The sequence below is a fragment of the Mobula birostris genome, chromosome 13 (genome assembly GCF_030028105.1).
Source record: "Mobula birostris isolate sMobBir1 chromosome 13, sMobBir1.hap1, whole genome shotgun sequence".
Taxonomy (NCBI): Eukaryota; Metazoa; Chordata; class Chondrichthyes; order Myliobatiformes; family Myliobatidae; genus Mobula; species Mobula birostris.
In genome coordinates, this window is record NC_092382.1 from 107,794,663 (window position 1) to 107,815,617 (window position 20,955).

At 50.6% G+C, this 20,955-nt stretch overlaps 1 protein-coding gene across 4 annotated transcripts in view; it reads right to left on the reverse strand.

Moving 5' to 3' along the window:
* Positions 1–12,714: 12,714 nt before the first annotated feature.
* Positions 12,715–20,955, reverse strand: part of LOC140207294 (uncharacterized) — a 52,657-nt gene continuing 44,416 nt past the window's right edge. The window contains exons 8-11 of one of the 4 annotated variants that reach the window (XM_072275778.1): positions 20,118–20,489; positions 18,972–19,114; positions 15,805–15,869; positions 12,715–14,727 (exon numbers count right to left, since the gene is read on the reverse strand). In XM_072275778.1, coding sequence (XP_072131879.1) covers positions 14,052–14,727; positions 15,805–15,869; positions 18,972–19,114; positions 20,118–20,489 — 1,256 coding nt within the window. In that variant the 3' untranslated portion in view covers positions 12,715–14,051. Of the gene's footprint in view, positions 14,756–15,804; positions 15,870–18,971; positions 19,115–20,117; positions 20,490–20,955 lie in introns of all 4 variants that reach the window. The other 3 variants (XM_072275779.1, XM_072275780.1, XM_072275781.1) reach the window with 3 other exon arrangements.

Consider the following 20,955-nt stretch of genomic DNA (forward strand, 5'->3'; position numbering starts at 1 on the left):
TGAGTTTCCCGGCTCCTGTACCCCTCCCCGGTGGTACCGATGAGCACAGGGCATTTCCCGGCGGGAGGGGATCCTCACTGATGGATGCGGTCTTCCCGAGGCATTTGTTCTTGAACATGTCCTCGATGGAGGAGAGGGTTGTGCCCGTGATTGAGCTGGCTGAGTCTAAAACCTTCTGTGGTCCATGGCGACCCTCTGCGTTGCAGCGTCCACACCAGGCGGCCATGCGACAAGCCAGAATGCTCGACACCGTACATCCCCAGAAATGTGCGAGTCTGGTATGATGTTAAAATCACTATCTTTATTGGTAACTACTTATAATGTCGTAACTTTAACAAGATAAACAAAAGTTAACGGTGTTATGTGTAGATAAGTGTGTAATTATGACTATTGAGTTTGGGGGAAATGGCTTAGAGTCTTTAGATGGAAAAGGAGGAATGTTCAGTAATCCACGAAATAAATGATGGGGGAGAGACATTTGTAATCCAAGGTAAAACGTAGAGAAAAGTTAAGTACAAAATATTCCACAGGGTTCACGCTGGTAAAACGAGATAACAGTCGCCGTAGGTCTTGTCCGACGTGTCTTTCCAAATGCACATAGGAATTATTACCGATAGTGACCTGTCACGGGAATATCGTTTTCCAGCGGTTACCACACAGCATATCCAGGCAACCTAAAATCCACTGCTATAGATCCTACGAAATGACAATCATACATTCATTGTGCACTGTGTGCCGATGTTTAAAACATCCTTCTGGGCACAGGAGATTTCCAAGCCTCAGCTGCGACAAGCTGAAGGTACCGGGGTCCCCAGCCTTTCCCTCTCTCTATTACGACTGAAGGTCTCTCTCTCTCTCAATGTGTTTAATCTGCACAAACCACGGCAGCCAGTGACTGACGTCATAATCCCGCCTCCTTCAGGCGATCTTAAAGCGATAAACACAGTCAATGAAACCTGCGGGTTCGTAACAACACCGACCCATAACACACTGATAGGGTCAGACACAGAGCGAAGCTCCCTCCACACTGTCCCATCACACACTCCCGGGGTCAGACACAGAGTGAATCTCCCTCCACACCGTCCCATCACACACTCCCGGGGTCAGACACAGAGTGAATCTCCCTCCGCACCGTCCCATCACACACTCCCGGGGTCAGACACAGAGTGAATCTCCCTCCACACCGTCCCATCACACACTCCCGGGGTCAGACACAGAGTGAATCCCCCTCCGCACGGTCCCATCACACACTCCCGGGGACAGACACACAGTGAATCTCCCTCCACACCGTCCCATCATACACTCGCGGGGTCAGACACAGAGTGAATCTCTCTCCACACTGTCCCATCACACACTCCCGGGGTCAGACACAGAGTGAATCTCCTCTCCGCACGGTCCCATCACACTCTCCCGGGGACAGACACACAGTGAATGTCCCTCCACACCGTCCCATCACACACTCCCGGGGTCAGACACAGAGTGAATCTCCCTCCGCACGGTCCCATCACACACTCCCGGGGTCAGACACAGAGTGAATCTCCCTCCGCACCGTCCCATCACACACTCCCGGGGTCAGACACAGAGTGAATCTCCCTCCGCACGGTCCCATCACACACTCCCGGGGTCAGACACACAGTGAATCTCCCTCCGCACCGTCCCATCACACACTCCCGGGGTCAGACACACAGTGAATCTCCCTCCGCACGGTCCCATCACACTCTCCCGGGGACAGACACACAGTGAATCTCCCTCCACACCGCCCCATCACACACTCCCGGGGTCAGACACAGAGTGAATCTCCCTCCGCACGGTCCCATCACACACTCCCGGGGTCAGACACAGAGTGAATCTCCCTCCGCACCGTCCCATCACACACTCCCGGGGTCAGACACAGAGTGAATCTCCCTCCGCACGGTCCCATCACACTCTCCCGGGGACAGATACACAGTGAATCTCCCTCCACACCGTCCCATCATACACTCCCGGGGTCAGACACTGAGTGAATCTCCCTCCACACCGTCCCATCACACTCTCCCGTGGTCAGACACAGAGTGAATTTCCCTCCGCACGGTCCCATCACACTCTCCCGGGGTCAGACACAGAGTGAATCTCCCTCCGCACGGTCCCATCACACACTCCCGGGGTCAGACACAGAGTGAATCTCCCTCCACACCGTCCCATCGCACACTCCCGGGGTCAGATACAGAGTGAATCTCCCTCCGCACGGTCCCATCACACTCTCCCGGGGACAGACACAGAGTGAATCTCCCTCCACACCGTCCCATCGCACACTCCCGGGGTCAGACACAGAGTGAATCTCCCTCCGCACGGTCCCATCACACTCTCCCGGGGACAGACACACAGTGGATCTCCCTCCACACCGTCCCATCGCACAATCCCGGCGTCAGACACAAAGTTAATCTCCTCCACGCCTTCCCATCACACACTACCGGGGTCAGACACAGGGTGAAACTTCCTCCACCCCGTCTCACCATACAGTCCCGCGTTCAGCACAGAATGAAGCCTCCTCCAGACCGTCCTTTTACACAATTTGGTGGTCAAACACAAAGGGTGCAGCTCCCTCCGCACTCTCCCTTCCCCCCACTCCTGTTGTAATAATCCGAGAGAGACTCCGTAAATTGTTTTCCATTTTCGCATTAATCAAGGGAATTTAATTTCACAGAGTGTTGTTAGCACGCTCATTTCATCCTTATCCATGCATACTGGATTGGAAAATGCGAAAAAGGGTAAGATTTGGACTGATCTGTTGGGTTAGAATTAGGGAATGACACAATACTGACGGGAGAAAATTGGATTAGTTTACGGACTGAAATATGTTTGTGGGAAGAAGTGGACCATCGGGATTGTTTGTAGACCGTACGAGGTCTCGGGAGACGGTGGCACAATGGGAATATTTTGGGGAACGATTACGTGTCTGTCGAGGAAGGGTAGGGCTGTGGGAATATCTTGAGGACTGGCAGGGACTCTGGGGAGGATCAGTACTCTGGGATTATTTTGCTGACTGACGCAGGGCTGTAGGAATGCAAGACGCAGCGGAATTAGTTTAGAGAGGGACACGAAGTTATGGGGAGATGGGTGGAACGTGGCACTGAACTGATTTGTGAGAAAAACGTTGGGCAGCGGGACCTCTTTGGCGCAGGTGTGACCTGTACCAAAACGACGAGTTGCACTTGAATCCTAGGGGGACCAATATCCTGGCGGGGCGATTTGCGAAGGCTACTGGGGAGACTTTAAGATAGAATGGTTAAGGGGTAGGAGTCGAATTGAAGAGACTAGGATAGAGGAGGTTAGTTCACAATTAGAGAAAACTAGTAGACAGTGTGTGAGGGAGGATAGACAGGGGAGAGCGAAGGGGAACACACAGACCGAAGATGTAGGGGAGGAGGAACAAAAAGATAGCAAAGTTGTTTTGCACTATTAGGGATAAACTGAGAGTAACATGTGGAGAGTTTCTGAAATGCATCTATTTTAATGCTAGGAGCATTGTGAACAAGGTGGATAGTTTAGAGCTGGATTGATTCATGGAAATATGATGTTGTTGCTATTAGCGAAACATGTTGCAGAAGGGGTGTGATTGACAACTAAATATTCCTGGATTTCGTTGCTTCAGGTGTGATAGAATCGGAGGGACAAGAGGGGGAGGTGTTGCTTTGCTTGTCAGAGAAAATATTACAGCGGTTTTTTGGCAGGATAGATTAGAGATAGAACATGATTTACTCGTCGGCAGCTACAAGTTAGAAATTACAGGATAGAAACATGCACTGAGCTCATCTGCCTTTCGTACAATACTTTCAGCATTGAAACGCACTCAGCTCATAACATGAGACCCAACAGGCTCAACCTTTTACTTCCTGACTCGATCTGAGATCTTAACAACATCTGTCCCAATAACCACTCCACTGTCAGTTTTGGCATTCTGCTTTACATCCCTCTGCATCTCTCGTTTAAACCGTTTCACTCCCCCTCTTATATGAAAACTTCCCGCTGGGTTACTGGTTCCCGTCCAGTTCAGGTGTAAACTGAGAGAGTTGCTCGGGGCAGAGAAAATGAAGGAACTGCGCAATGTGGGGTGGTGCCACGTGGTCTCCGGGCAGGAGTATGTGCTGCCCCCCAGTGTTCGCTCGGCAGATGACAAGCTCTGTTCTGGTCTTCTGCGGATTTCAGTGGCAGTCAGTGGACGAACAGCCCAAGCTGCGTTGTCGCCTATATTTAAAATCGACCAAACAGAACCTCTTTTCTGTCCTATAGAATGAATCCGCTGTCATCACAGCTGACCTCATCTCGTCCGTCCCTTTCTCTTCTGAGTCACAGAGCCAACTTCAGAGACGTCATTTGTCAGACTTGGATCTACCCGGTCATTTGCACCCGTCTCCCCGGCCCGGAAGTATAAAAAGTGGTATACCTGGTATTGAAGGCTTTGACCACAGGGGCCACTCTACACTGGGACTGGCTGCTTAACTCCTTCCATCCTCCTGACTGTCACCTAGTTCCTAGTTAGAGGAAAAGGTATGTCTCACACCGTGAGAAGAGATATCTATAACAATCTAACACTCCCGGGGTCTAGCATAGATTCAATCAGTCCACAGCTTACCCTCACACACCCCCGGGGACAGACACAGAATGAATATCCCTCCACACCGTCCCATCATACACACCCGGGGTCAGACACAGAGTGAATCTCCCTCCACATCGTCCCGTCACACACTCCCAGTGTCAGACACAGAGTGAAGCTCTCTCCACAATTTCCCATCACACACTTCCGGAGTGAAACAGTCTGTTAAGACCCCTCCACACTGTTCCATTAGTCACTCCTCGGGTCCAGCACAGAGTGAAGATCGCTCCACACCGTCACATCACACACTCCCAGGATACTTTATGCTTTATTGTCGAAAAACAATTGGTACTAGAACGTGCAATCATCACGGCGATATTTGATTCTGAGTTTCTCACTCCCTGGATTACAAATAATCAATAACAAAAATATTGAAAATAGTAAATATTTGTAAACATTAAAAATTTAAATTGTAAAACATAAATAGAAAATAGAAAAATGGGAAGTACGGTAGTGCAAAAACAAAAAAACAAAAAAAAAAAAAACGAGAGGCAGGTCCGGATATTTGGAGGGTACTGTCCAGATCCGGATCAGGATCCGTTCAGCAGTCTTATCACAGTTGGAAAGAAGCTATTCCCAAATCTGGCCGATCAGACACGAACTGAAGTTCCCTCCACACCGTTCCATTAGTCACTCCCAGGGTTCGACACAGATTCAACTTCGGTCCACACCGTCCCATCACACACTCCCGGGATCAGACACAGAGTGAATCTCCCTCCACACCGTCCCATCACACACTCCCGGGGTCAGACACAGAGTGAATCTCCCTCCACACCGTCCCATCACACACTCCCGGGGTCAGACACAGAGTGAATCTCCCTCCACACCGTCCCATCACACACTCCCGGGGTCAGACACAAGGTGAAGCTCCATCCACATCATCTCATCACACACTCCCGGGGTCAGACACACAGAGTGAATCTTCCTCCACACCGTCCCATCACACACTCCCGGGTCAGACACAGTGCGAAGCTCCCCCTACACGGTCTCTTCAGAATTTGCCTGGTACATACAAAGAGTGAAACTTCTTCGTCACCGTCCCCTCACTCACTCGACGTTCAGACGTTATGTGTAGTTCCCCTCCACCCATTCATTTCAAGAGAACTAGAATGTAAAACCTAGGATGGAAATTTACGGAACTTTGAGGCCATATTTGCAGCATGGTAATCTCTGTGGCCTTTACTCGCTGGAATTGTGAAGAATGAGAGGAGACGCTATCGAGAGTTCTCGGATGGTGAAAGGCTATGACAGAGAGGATGTGCACAGAATGTTCCCTATTGCAGGGGATTCCTGGACCAGAGGACACAGCCTGAGAATAGAGGGATATCTTCGGAAAGGAGATCGGGAGGAATTTCCTCAGCCATAGCGTGGGGAATCTGCCGAATTCAAAATCGTAGACAGCCTTGGAGTTCCGGCCATTTGGGTATATTTAAGGCAGAGATCTTTGAATCGTCAGGGCGTGGAAGGAGACAGGGAGAAGTCGGAATATTTGGGGGTGAAAGAGAAACGGATCAGCCGTGATGAAATGGGGAGCAGATGCGATGGCCTAATTCTGCTCCAACGTCTCATGGCCTTATTTGAAGTTCCTGAGTTCCTGGCTGTCCGCAGCTCAGTGGATCTATAGTGGGCCCAACACGTACATGAAAACATCAATGTGTCATGTATCTGACTGAACAGGACAGACATGCGGGTTTTTGCAACTCCATTACCTAGAGTACACTGAAGTCACTTTCTTTTTAAGACTCAGACTTGCAATTATTCCCTGCCACTTTCCTGCATTGGAAGTCTGTACTTAAAGGTCTCTTGATGAGCACTCAGTGCTCAACCGTAAGAGTTGATGAGCACTCAGTGCTCAACCGTAAGAGTTACGATTCCAGTCCGACTGTTTGTGATGTCTTTCGATTGGTTTCGTGCCGTCGAGTTTATTTTGAGTCGATGCATTTGTTAATTCGAGACGATACTATGTCAGTCTGTCGTTAAAAGGCACTAGCTGAGCATTCAGTGCTCAATCATAAGAATTACGTTACCTGCACCACTACTCGTGATGTTTTTCGATTGGATTCTTGCCGCCTAGTTTATTTCGAGACTGAGTCTGAGTTAATTCTAGACCTCACTCCGCATTTGGGCACAACGGAATCCATAGCTGTCTCGTTACAGACGGGATCACAACTTTAGGAGTTTGAGCAGATGTGGGCTCTCATTGAAGATGAGGAAACTTGAATGAATGTGCGATGGAGATCATTCTCTCTAATCGGATCGCCTCCTGGTGTGGAGGCTGCAACACACAGAATCGCAAGAGGCCGCAGAGGGTTCCGAGCTCAGCCAACACTCTGGCAGTCTCACCCCTCCCCACAACCGTGGACAGTTTCGTTAGGCGATGCCTCGAGAAGGCCGCATCCATCACTCAGGACCCCCACCACCCCGGAGAAGATCTGCCCGTTGCTGCTAACAAGGAGGAGTCACAGGAGCCTGAACACCCACACACTACGATTCAGGAGCAGCTCCTTCCTCTGAGCCGTCACATATTTGAATGATGAGCACTAAATCGACGTTTTTGCTGTATTTAGTAATATTTTTTTATTTTACATTGATTGCCATCTTCGATCGAAGGAGCGACGTGTTTGCGGTATTTATCAATATTTGTAATTTACACTGTATTTAAATATTTGCACCGCACTGTTGCTGCAAAAGAACAAATTCCAGGCCGTATAAGTTTCAGATTATAAATGAAATAGCGATTCCGGTGGGAAACATCTGATACGAGTGGGCAGGATACTTGGCACGCTGGCCTTCACCAGTCAGGGCACTGAGTACCGGAGTCGGGAGGTCACATTGCAGTGTACAAGACTTCGGTGAGGCCGCACACAGTTTTGGTCGTCCTGTTCCAGGAAAAATGATTTAGAGCTGGAAAGACTCCAGAAGGAGATTTACGGAAAAATTGCAGGGACTCGAGGGACTGAGTTATGGAGAGAGGGAGGGAAGGTTGACGCTCTATTCCCGGGAACATAGTGGTAATCTTACAGATTTCCATAAACACAAGAGGGGCAGAGACAGAGTGCACGCGCACAGACTTTTACCCTGGGTCGGGGTATCAACAACCAGACTGCTCAGGGTGGGAGGTGAGAGTGGGTGAAAAGGAGAAAGAGAAAGATGAATCAGGGAGACAGAGGGTGTGAGTGAACGGAGAGAGGAGAGACAGAGTGGGGTAGGGGGGAGAAAGCGGGAGAGAGGGGCAAGAGGTGGGTCGAGCGAGCGGCGAAAGATCGGGAAGAGAATGTGCGTGTGAGTGGAGAGAGAGAGAGAGCAAGGATGATTAGGGAAGAGCGGGCGGGGTGGGGGAATAAAGACAAATAAAGGGGTAGATGAGTGAGAGGTTTGTCGTTTTCCAGAGAATGGGGGTGCGAAATGAGACAGAGAATGGAGCAGGAGGGAGCGGTGGCGATTGAAGGGAGGAAATTTGGGATGATGGATGGAGGGAGAGTGGAAAAGAGATGCGGAGGAGAAAGAGGTGGCAGGCACGTGATTTATGTCGCCCCCACGGGCAGTTGACAGAAACCCTGGATGTTTTCAGGAATAGCCGGGCACAAAAGTGCAGACTTCTCGCAGATGAAACAGCGATCACTATTGCAACGATAGTCTCTTTCTTTCGGTCGGCAATCAATATAGACGGGTGTTTCGTAGGACACGTAGTACAGGCCCCAGAGGCCATTTTGCTATCAAAGAGGGTTAAATTCAACACAGACAAAACAGCGCAGCCGTCAACCGGAGACCCTCGCGCAACTAATCTAGTAAACAGCGCTCTCCTCACAGCCCTGAGATCGTCCCCAAACTAATCACACTGAGCAAATCGGTCCCAACAGCTCTGTGTCAGTCTCCAAACTAATCCCACAACACCACCGACCCCTTACAACCTCCGGTCCGTCGCCGGACTAATCCCACTGACCCACTTTCTCTTCACAGTCCTGTATCAGTCCCCATACGAATCCAACAGACGAACTCTACCTCGCCTACAAATCTGTTTCAGTCCCCAAACAAATCCCCAGTCCCACCCTTTCCCCACAGACTTAGGACAGTCCCGAAATGAATCCCTCAGGCCTGCTCTCTACCCGCAAATCTTTGGCGTTCCCCGAATTAAGCTTCTCCCAACAGCTTCGTGTCAGCCTACAAACTAATCCCACTACACCGCCCTCAACCCACAGACAGGCGTCCGCCGCAAAATTTGTCCAACTGTCAAACCCTCTCCCACAGACCTGCTTCAGTCCGCAAACTAATCCCACTGACCCACTCTTTGCACACAGTCTCCAAACTAATTCAATTGTCCCACTCTCTCCCCTCAGATCTCTGTCAGTCCTCAAAGTGATCGCGCTGCCCAACATTTTTTTTCTCACAGATCAATGTCAGTCCCACGTTCCCTCCATCTCCCCATAACGTCGTGTCACTTTCTGAACGAGTTCCGCTACTTCTTGCATTTCCCATAGCCCGGCGTCAGTCAGCAAAATAATGACTAATCCCAGGGTACTGATCTCTCCCTGGAGTTCCTGTCACACCTCAAAATATTCCCACGGCCCTACACTTCCTCGACAGACACGAATCGTTCCCCCGAATCGTGCCATCCTCTCCCGACAACCTCGTTCAGACTTGAAACAATCCCGATGGCCCCCGTCTTCCCGCAAACCTATTTCAGTCCGTAAACTAATCCAATTTTCTTCCATCAGTACCGTGTCATACCGGAATTCTCTCCCCACAGATGAGTCCAAATCTTACCCTTTTTTCGCATTTTCCAATTCATTATGAAATGGATATGGGTGGCATTAGCGTGGTAACAAAACTCCGTGAAATTAAATTCCTTTCATCAATGCCTAGAATGGAAAACTATCTACGGAGCCTCTCTCGGATTATTACATCAGGAGTGCGTGAAGGGAGAGTGCGGAGGAAGCTGCACTCTGTGTCTGACCACCAAATTGTGTGATAGGATGGCCTGGAGGAGGCTTCGTCTGTGTCTCACCGCGGGACTCTGTGATGAGAAGAGGTGGAGGAAGTTTCACTCTGTGTCGGACCACAGTCTTTTGTGATGCAAAGGTGCGGAGACAACTTCACTCGATGTCTGACCCCCCGAGTGTGTGATGGGACGGTGTGGAGGGAGCTTCACTCAGTGTCTGACCCCGGGGCTGTGTGATCTGACGGTGTGGAGGGAGCTTCAGTCAGTGTCTGACCCCGGTACTGTATGATGCCACACTGTGGAAGAAGCTTCGCTCTGTGTCTGACTCAAGGCGTCTGTGATGCGTCGGTGTGGAGGGAGCTTCAATCTGTGTCTAACCCTGTCGGTCTTTTTGCGAAACCAAAGGTTCGCTCACTGTGGACTGTCACTTTAAGAGCGCTTGACTGAGAGGCGGGACCATGACGTCAGTCGCTGGCTGCCGTGGCTTTTGCAGGATAAACAAAGTGTGTGTGTGTGTGTGTGTGTGTGTGTGTGTGTGAGAGAGAGACAGAGAAAGAGAGAGAAAAAGAGAGAGAGAGAGGGAACGAGAAAGAGAGAGACAGAGAGAGAGACAGAGAGAGAGAGAGAGAGAGAGAGAAGGAGAAAGACAGAGAGAGAGAAAGAAAGAGAGAGGGAGGGGGGAGAGAGAGAGAGAGAGAGAGAGAGAGAGAGAGAGAGAGAGAGAGAGAGAGAGAGAGAGAGAGAGACTGGGGAAACGGATAACTTCAGCTTGTCGCAGCTAAGACTTGGAACTCTGCTATGCCCACAAAGGTTGGTTGAACATCGGAACACGGTGCACAACGAATGTGTGACTGTCACTTCGTAGGATCCATAGGGGTGAATTTTAGGTTGCCAGGATATGCTGTGTGGTAACCTCTGGAAGACGATATTCCCGTGACAGGTCACTTTCGGTGATAATTCGTGTGTGCATTTGAAACGTCAGGTCGGACGAGACCTACGGCGACTGTCATCTCGTTTTACCAGCGTGATCCTGTGGAATATTTTGTACTTAACTTTTCTCTACGTTTTACCTTGGATTACAAATGTCTCTCTCCCATGATTTATTTCGTAGATTACTGAATATTCCTGCTTTACCATCTCAAGACGCTAAAACTTCCCCCGCCCCACCCCTTTCCAAGCTCAATAGTTATATTTACACACACATCTACACATAAAACCGTTAACTTTTGTTCATCTTGTTAAAGTTACTATGTTATACGTGGTTACTAATAAAGATAGTGATTTTAACATCAAAACCAGACTCGCACATATATAGGGATGTACGGTGGGTGTCGATCATTCTGTCTTGTCGCATGGCCGCCTGGTGTGGAGGCTGCAACGCAGAGGGTCGCCATGGACCATAGAAGGTTCTAGACTCAGCCAGCTCCATCACGGGCACAACCCCCTCCTCCATCGAGGACATGTTCAAGAAGGAATGCCTCGGGAAGACCGCATCCATCAGCGAGGGCCCTCTCCCGCTGGGAAATGCCCTGTGCTCATCGGGACCATCGGGGAGGGGGTGCAGGAGTCGGGGAACTCAACAATTTGCAAGCAGTTACTTCCCCTCCGCCGTAAGATTGCGAACGCTCCCTGAACACTTAAACACTCCCTCCGTATTCATCTTTTTTGCAGTATTTATTAATTTTCCCAACTGTCGTCAATTTTACATGTTTGCACCGTACTGAGACACGTTCTGGTTTTACATAAGGTCGGTGAGGCCGCGCTGGGAGTACGGTGTTCAGTTCTGGTCGCTCTGAGTTCTGGAGAGAAAGCAAGAAGGGTGGGACTTTGTTCCTTGGAGCGTAGGTATGAAGCCAGGAGAGGCACAGATTGGGTAAATGTGCACAGTCTTTTTCCCCCGGGTTGGTGAACTGAGGGACAGTGTGCACAGAACTGAGGCGAGAGTGGGTGGAGGAAACCGAGAGAGGAGAGGCAGAGAATGGAGTCCGAGGGGGAGAGGAAGGGGGAGAAGCGGGATGAGTTGGGGAGAAGAAGGGCAGAGAGAGAAGAGGGGTGGAAAGGGGGAATAAATGGGGGGGAGAGGGGAGTGCGGGGCAGGGAGGGGAGAAGAGTAGGCCAGATTGGGAAAGGGAGAGTAGCGGGGGAGAATGGGGATGCCAGTAGAGGAGGAGAATTGGGTAATTTGTACCACTCGCAAACGCGCTCCCACTTGCCTGCTTCAGTCCGCAAACTATTCCCACTGACCCAATCTTGGCGCACAGTCTCCAAACCAATTCATTTCTCCCACTCTCTCCCTTAGATCTCTGTCAGTTACCAAGGTAATCCCGCCGCCCATTTTTTTTTCTCACAAATCAGTTGAGTTCCACGTTCCCTCCATCTTCCCTTAACTTCGTGCCACTCTCTGAAGGAATTCCGCTGCATGTTGCATTCCCTCAGCCCTGCGTCAGTCAGAAAAAAATAATCGTAGGGTACTGATCTCTCCCCAGATTTCCTGCCAGACCTCAGGATATTCCCACTGCCCTACACTTCCTCTACCCTTCCCCAAAATATTCCCATTGAGCCATCAACTCCCGACAACCTCGTACCGACTTCAAACAGTCCCAGGGCCCCCTTCTGCCCACAAACATATTTCAGTCCGTAAACTAATCCAATTTTCTACCGACAGTACCGTGTCATCCCCTAATTCTCACCACACAGATCAGTCCAAACCTTACCCTTTTTTGCATTTTCCAATTCAGTATGCGGGGATACGGGTGACATTAGAGTGCTAACAAAACTATGTGAAATTAAATTCCTTTGATTAATGCCTAGAATGGAAAACTATCCACGGAGCTTCTCTCGGATTACTACATCAGGAGTGTGTGAAGGGTCGGTGCGGAGGGAGCTTCACTCTGTGTCTGACCACCTAACTGTGTGATAAAACGGTATGGAGGTAGCTTAATTCTGTGTCTGACCTCGGGACTGTGTGATGAGGCGGGGTGGATGAAGTTTCACTCTGCGTCAGACCGGTAGCGTGTGGTGGGACGGTGAGGAGCGAGCTGCACGCTGTGCCTGACCCCGGGAGTGTGTGATTGGACGGTGTGGAGGGAGATTCGCTCTGTGTCTGACTCCGGGGGGTGTGATGGGACGGTGGAGAAGGAAGTTCGCTCTGTGTATGACCCCGGGAGTGTGTGGTGGGACGGTGTGGAGAGAGCATCATTCTGTGTCTGACCACGGGAGTGTGTAATGGGTCGGTGTGGTTACGAACCCGCAGGTTTCGTTTACTGTGGACTGTCGCTTTAAGATCGCCCGTGGGAGGCGGGTTTATGACGTCAGTCACTGGCTGCCATGGTTTGTGCAGATTAAACACAGTGAGATTGAGAGAGAGACCTTCAGTCGCAGTAGAGAGAGGGAAAGGCTGGGGAAGCCGGTAGCCTCAGTTTGTCGCAGCTGAGGTTTGGAAATCTCCTGTGCCCAGAAGTGTGTTCTAAACATCGGAACACGGCACACAACGAATGTGTGACTGTCACTTTGTACAATCCATAGAAGTGGATTTTGGGGTATCCGGTAGGACCACTTTTGTAGCCCTTGCCTGGGTATGCTGTGTGATAACCTCTGCAAGACGATATTCCCGTGAAACGGTCACTTTCGGTGATAATTCGTATGTGCATTTGGAATGACACTGTTATCTCGTTTTACCAGCGTGATATCTGTGGAATATTTGTACTGACCCTTTCCCTCTACGTTTTACATTGGATTACAAAACTCTCTCCCATAATTTATTTCGTGGATTACTGAACATTCCTGCTTTTCCATCTCAAGATGCTAAGCCTCCCCACCGCAGCTTAATAGTTACATTTACGCACATATCTACACATAACACGGTTAACTTTTGTTTATCTTGATTAAGTTACTATATTATAAGTAGTTACTAATAAAGATAGTGGATTTAACATCAAAACCAGACTCGCACATTTCTAAGGATGTACGGTGTCGAGCATTCTGGCTTGTCGCATGGCCGCCTGGTGTGGAGGCTGCAACGCAGAGGGTCGCCATGGACCACAGAAGGTTCTAGACTCAGCCAGCTCCATCACGGGTACAACCGTCTCCTCCATCGAGGACATGTTCAAGAAGGAATGCCTCGGGAAGACCGCATCCATCAGCGAGGGCCCTCTCCCGCCGGGAAATGCCCTGTGCTCATCGGTACCATCGGGGAGGGGTACAGGAGCCAGGAAACACGACAATTTACAAGCAGTTGCTTCCCTCCGATATCAGATAGCGAACGCTCCCTGAACACTTAAACACTCCCTCGGTATTCACCTTTTTGCAGTATTTATTAATTTTCCCAATTGTCGTGAATTTTATATCTTTGTACCGCGCTGAAGCCACGCTGTGGTTGTACAAAAGGTCGGTGAGGCCGCGCTGGGAGTACGGTGTTCAGTTCTGGTCGCGCTGCTGTAGGAAAGATGCCACTGAACTGGAAAGAGCGCAGAGGGAGATTTACGAGGATGTTGCCGGGACTCGAGGGTCTGAGTTATGGAGAGAAGGCATGAAGGATGGGGCTTTGTTCCTTGGAGCGTAGGTATGAAGCCAGGAGAGGCACAGACAGGGTGAATGTGCACAGACTTTTCCTCTTTGTTGGTGAACTGAGGGCCAGTGCGTACAGAATTGAAGCGAGAGTTGGTGGAGGGAACCAGAGAGGGGAGGCAGAAAATGAGGTCCGTGGAGGAGAGGAAAGAAGAGAAGCGGAATGAGTTGGGGATTAGAAGGGCAGAGGGTGAAGAGGGTTGGAAAGGGGGAGTAAATGTGGGTGGCGGAGATGGGGAGAGCGGGGCCGAGAGGAAAGAAGAGTAGTTCGGATGGTGGGAGAGGGAGTAGTGGGGGAGAATGGGGATGAGAGTAAAGGAGGAGAATGGGGTAAGTGTTAGGGCAGAGAGGCTGGGAAGGGATAAAAGGATGGGGAGGTGAGAGAGGGGTAGATTGAATGGGGTGGAGTGGGGTGTTGTCATTTGATTGAAGTCGGTCCCACGGGGTGTTGACAGAGACTTTGGATCTCTTCAGGAATATCTGGGTATAAATGTGCAGACTTCTCGCAGATGAATCTCTGTTTCCTTTTACAACTGTAGCTCTGTGAGTCCGAGTCGCACTTAATGCAGGTGGGGGATCCATAGTATGTCTTGTACAGTAGATAAGAGGAAAAAATCCTATCAAAGAGAGTTAAACAATTTCATAGAACATAGAACATAGAAGAATACAGCACAGTACAGACCCTTCGGCCTACAATGTTCTGTCGACCCTCAAACCCTGCATCCCATATAACCTCCCAACTTAAATTCCTCCGTATATTTGTCCAGTAGTCTCTTAAACTTCATTAGTGTATCTGCCTCCACCACTGACTCAGGCAGTGCATTCCACCCACCAACCACTCTCTGAGTGAAAAAAAACATCCTCTAATATCCCCCTTGAACTTCCCACCCCTCACCTTAAAGCCATGTCCTCTTGTATTGAGCTGTGGTGCCTTGGGGAAGAGGCGCTGGCTATCCACTCTCCCGATCTCTTTTATCATCGTGTACACCTCAATCATTTCTCCTCTCATCCTCCTTCTCTCCAAAGAGTAAAAGCTTATCTCCCTTAATCTCTGATCATAATGCATACTCACAAACCAAGCAGCATCCTGGTAAATCTCTTCTGTACCCTTTCCAAAGTTTCCACATCCTTCCTATACTGAGGAGACCAGAACTGGACACAGTTCTCCAAGTGTGGCCTGACCAGAGTTTTATAGAGCTGTATCATTACATCGCGACTCTTAAACTCTATCCCTCGACTTAAGAAAGCTAACATCCCATAAGCTTTCTTAACTGCCCTATCCACCTGTCAGGCAACTGTCAACAAAGACAAAAAAGATCCAGCAGAGAACTAGGGACCAAAGTAATCTCAGTAATCCACTCTCTCCCCACAGCCCAGGGATCTTGGCCGTGCGAGTCTCATTACACCGCGCTCCCCTACAATCCCGAGTTAGTTCCCATATTAATCCCACTGCACCACCTTCTCCTGAGAACCCTCTATCAGTCAACAGACTAATCTCACTGACCCACTCTCTCCCCACAGATCTGTGTCAGCACTCAAACTAATCCCACTGACCCACTCTCCCCATTGCTTCGTGTCAGTCTGAAAAATAATCCCACTGCCCAACTTTCTCCCCACGGTCTCGTGTCAATCTCACCCCACCGACCTGCAACAGCCCAAACCTCACCCGTCTCCGCAATTTTCAATCCAGTGATATCTGTATTCGGAGTCGAAAGAACTGGAAACAAAATCCTGTGAAATTAAATTCTTTTGTTTAATGTGCATGTAACGCCCTGGGAAAAGTTTCACTGCTGATGTAATGTTTTTTTTTGCAGCCGCGGTGTGTTTGGGTTATGTCTGGAGATAACGGGGCCTTGTGAATGTGTGGCGTCCCATGATAGGAGGGGTGTTCGTTCTTGTGTGACCGAGTGCGTGGAATTCGCGGGCTTTTGTTAGAGAAAAGATGCAAAGACAAGATGCCAGAACGGGGAACTCGTAGACTGCAGATCTGAGCTGACTTGGAATGCGGTCGGGAGTTCGACGACGCCCCGGGGGAAATCGATAGAGAACGAACGGACGGAAAACATTCAGCTACAAGGAGCACATTAGACACTTTCGTTAAAATGGGCCCTTTTTCTCTCTGTTTTCGATGCTAACCAGACAGACAAATTAAGAATCATTAAGCTCTATCGTTTAATTGCATATGGTGTACTGCTCGTTATTTCGTGGGATTGATTTGTAACCAGGCAACACATCACGCAACGTCCACACAAACGAGATTTCTCAGTTGGGCCGGGCCCGAGGCAGTGATACCCCCGACCCCCAGACAAACGCATGCTGGTCGATCCTGAGAGTTATATTTATCCTCTCTCCATGCCTGACCAGGCGAAAAAGTAAAGAGATGCACGGAGATGGAATCACCCAGTGTCTAATCCCAGGGATGTGTAATGGGCCGGTGTGGTGGCAGCTTCACTCTGTGTGTACCCCGGAGGTATGTGATTTCATGGTGTGGAGGGAGGTTCACTTTCTGTCTGACCCTGGGAGTGTGAGGTGGGACTGTGTGGAGGGAGATTCACACTGCGTCTGACCCCGGGAGTATGCGATGTCATGGTGTGGAGGGAGATTCACCCTGTGTCTGACCCGAGAGTGTGTGATGGGACGGTGTGGAGGGAGATTCATTCTGTCTCTGACCCCGGGAGTGTGTGATGGGACGGTGCGGAGGGAGATTCACTCTGTGTCTGACCCCGGGAGTGTGTGATGGGACGGTGTGGAGGGAGATTCACTCTGTGTCTGACCCCGGGAGTGTGTGATGGGACGGTGTGGAGGAAGCTTCACTCTGTGTCTGACCCCGGGAGTGTGTGATGGGACGGTGTGGAGGGAGCTTCACTCTGTGTCTGACCCCGGGAGTGTGTGATGGGACGGAGAGGAGGGAGATTCACTCTGTGTCTGACCCCGGGAGTGTGTGATGAGACGGTGTGGAGGGAGATTCACTCTGTGTCTGACCCCGGGAGTGTGTGATGAGACGGTGTGGAGGGAGATTCACTCTGTGTCTGACCCCGAGAGTGTGTGATGGGACCGAGAGGAGGGAGATTTACTCTGTGTCTGACCCCGGGAGTGTGTGATGAGACGGTGTGGAGGGAGATTCACTCTGTGTCTGACCCCGGGAGTGTGTGATGAGACGGTGTGGAGGGAGATTCACTCTGTGTCTGACCCCGGGAGTGTGTGATGGGACGGAGAGGAGGGAGATTCACTCTGTGTCTGACCCCGGGAGTGTGTGATGGGACGGTATGGAGGGAGATTCACTCTGTGTCTGACCCCGGGAGTGTGTGATGGGACGGTGCGAAGGGAGATTCACTCTGTGTCTGACCCCGGGAGTGTGTGATGGGACGGTGCGGAGGGAGATTCACTCTGTGTCTGACCCCGGGAGTGTGTGATGGGACGGTGTGGAGGGAGATTCACTCTGTGTCTGACCCCGGGAGTGTGTGATGGGACGGTGTGGAGGGAGATTCACTCTGTGTCTGACCCCGGGAGTGTGTGATGAGACGGAGAGGAGGGAGATTCACTCTGTGTCTGACCCCGGGAGTGTGTGATGAGACGGTGTGGAGGGAGATTCACTCTGTGTCTGACCCCGGGAGTGTGTGATGGGACGGTGTGGAGGGAGATTCACTCTGTGTCTGACCCCGGGAGTGTGTGATGAGACGGTGTGGAGGGAGATTCACTCTGTGTCTGACCCCGGGAGTGTGTGATGAGACGGTGTGGAGGGAGATTCACTCTGTGTCTGACCCCGGGAGTGTGTGATGGGACGGTGTGGAGGGAGATTCACTCTGTGTCTGACCCCGGGAGTGTGTGATGGGACGGTGTGGAGGGAGATTCACTCTGTGTCTGACCCCGGGAGTGTGTGATGAGACGGTGTGCAGGGAGATTCACTCTGTGTCTGACCCCGGGAGTGTGTGATGAGACGGTGCGGAGGGAGATTCACTCTGTGTCTGACACCGGGAGTGTGTGATGGGACGGTGTGGAGGGAGATTCACTCTGTGTCTGACCCCGGGAGTGTGTGATGGGAGGGTGTGGAGGGAGATTCACTCTGTGTCTGACCCCGGGAGTGTGTGATGAGACGGTGTGGAGGGACTTCATGCTGTCACACTCAAGAACTTCCATAGTCCTACCTTCGAGAACATTCTGACAGGCTGCATCTCTGTCTGGTATGGAGGTGCTACTGCACAGGACCGAGAGAAGCTGCAAAGGTTTGTAAATCTTGTCAACTCCATCTTTGGGACTCGCCGACAAAGTACCCAGGATACTTTCAGGGAGCGGTGCCTCAGGAAGCTAGCGTCCATTTTTAGGACCCTCCAGCACCCAGGGCATGCCCTTTTCTCACTGTTACCATCAGGTAGCAGGTACAGCAGCCCTAAGGCACACACTCAGCGATTCAGGAACAGCAACTTCTCCTCCGCCATCCGATTCAAAAATGGACTTTGAAGCTTTGGACACTACCTCACTTTTTTAAAAATGTACAGTTTTCTGTTTTGCACTTTTTAATAATCTATTCAATATACGTAATTGATTTGCTTGTTTATTTATTGTTCTCTCTCTCTCGCTCCCTCTCTCTCTCTCTATACCTCTCTCCCTTCTGCTGTATTATGTATTGCATTGAACTGCTGCTGCTATGTTAACAAATTTCACGTCACATGCCGGTGATAATAAACCCGATTATGATTCTCATTCTGGAGGGAGTTTCACTCTGTGTCTATCCCCGGGAGTGTGTGATGGGACGGTGTGGAATGATTGAATCTATGTTAGTCCACGGGAGTGTGTGATTGTTGTTTATATCTCCTCTCACGGTGTGACACTTACCCTTTCCACGTTTGAATTTATTTCCAGGAGCCTTGCATCAAATTTTGAACAATGTTCCCTCGCTCCATCATAAGAATTCTCCAACCTGGATATTAAATAACACCGATCTTCATTGTCAATCCAGTCCTGGGGACACGTTTGCTCTGCAAATCAGGAACAAGCAACACTGAATGTGCCTCCATACCTCCAATTGCACCGGCTGGGAACAGAGGGAAGTCAACCTCCATGTACAACGTCCCATCCCAGATTCGAGCAACACACATCGAAGTTGCTGTTGAACCCAGCAGTCGAGGCAGCATCTCCAGGAAGAGGTACAGTCGACGTTTCAGGCCGAGACGCTTCGTTAGGACTAACTGAAGTAAGAGTTAGTAAGAGATTTGGAAGTGGGAGGGGGAGGGGAGATCCAAAATGACAGGAGGAGTTAGTCCTGACGAAGGGTTTCGGACTAAAACGTCGATGTACCTCTTCCTAGAGATGCTGCCTGGCCTACTGTGGTCACCAGCAACTTTGATGTCTGTTGCTTGAATTTCCAGCGTCTGCTGAAATCCTCTTGTTTGCCATCCCGGATTCAGACAGCAGGTGTCGCTGCTCTCACACCGTCCCATCAAAAACTCTTCCGACGGCCAGACCCAGAATGAAGCTCCCTCCACACCGCCCCATCACACACTCCCAGGGTCAGACACACAGAATTAATGTCCCTCCACACCGCCCCATCACACACTCCCAGGGTCAGACACACAGAATTAATGTCCCTCCAAACCGTCCTATCACACACTCTCGGGGTTAGACACAGAGAAAATCTCCCTCCACATCGTCGCATCACACACTCCCGAAGTCAGTCATAGAGTGAAGCTCCCTTCATACCGTCCCATCACGCACTCCTGGTGTCAGACACAGAGTGAAGCTCCCTCCACTCCGTCCCATCGCACACTCCTGGGGTCAGACACAGAGTGAATCTCACTCCACACCGCCCCATCACACAGTGCCGGGGTGGGATACAGAGTAAAACTCCCTCCAGCCTATCCCATCACACACTCCCGGCATAAGAGACGGAGTGAAGCTCTCAACCTCCTCCCTCCCCCTATCTCACCCCCACCCCCACCCTCCTGTGATGAGAAGCACGAGCAGCGGGGGATGTCGTCTCACCTCTTCTGCTGGTGAGGTACTGGCAAATCTGAACTTTGTTTTCAGAGATGGTTTTGTACTTCGTTTCGAGCTGATTGAATTGACGATGGAGATCGGTGTGTGTTTGATTCAGCTCTGAGAGATCGGAGTTGAGGACGGTAATGTTGTTTTCGAGTTTGGAGAGGTTGTTGTTGAGGACGGAAATATTCTTCAGACAGTTTCTCTGGGAGAGATCCAGGCGGGAATTCTCAGATGTCCTGGATTTAACGGTTGAGTTCAACTCACGAACTTGCTGTTGACATTGGCGCTGGCTCCTGTTCATCTCCTGATGTTGTTCCCAAAGTCTCCGGTAGTTTCGGTCGGAGCCAATCAGAGACTGACGAGTCTGTGATGCTGAGGGTGATGGTAAGGGGTGTGTCAGTGGCACGGTGTGAGGTGTGTCCCTGTCAGAGTGAGGGGTGTGTGGTTCACAGTGAGGGGCCTCACTGTGACACTGTGAGCGGAGTATCGGCGTCACGCACAGGGGTGTAACAGTGTCACGGAGAGAGTTGTGTCGATGTCACAGTGAGTGAAGGGTCAGTGTCACGGTGAAGGAGCTGCAAATATTATGGTGTGGAGTGTGTAAGAGTCACAATGAGGAAAGTGTCGGTGTCACGGTGACGGGACTCTCGGTGTTACGGTGAGGGGCGTGATGATGTCTCAGAGTGGAGCGTGCCGGAGTCACGGTGAGGAGCGTGACGGTGTCACTCTGTGGGCAGTGTCAGTGGCTGTGTGGGGTGTGTAAGTGTCACGGTAAGGGGAGTGCCGGTGTAATAGTGTGGGCTTGACAGTGTCACGGGGAGGGATATGTGTCGGTGTC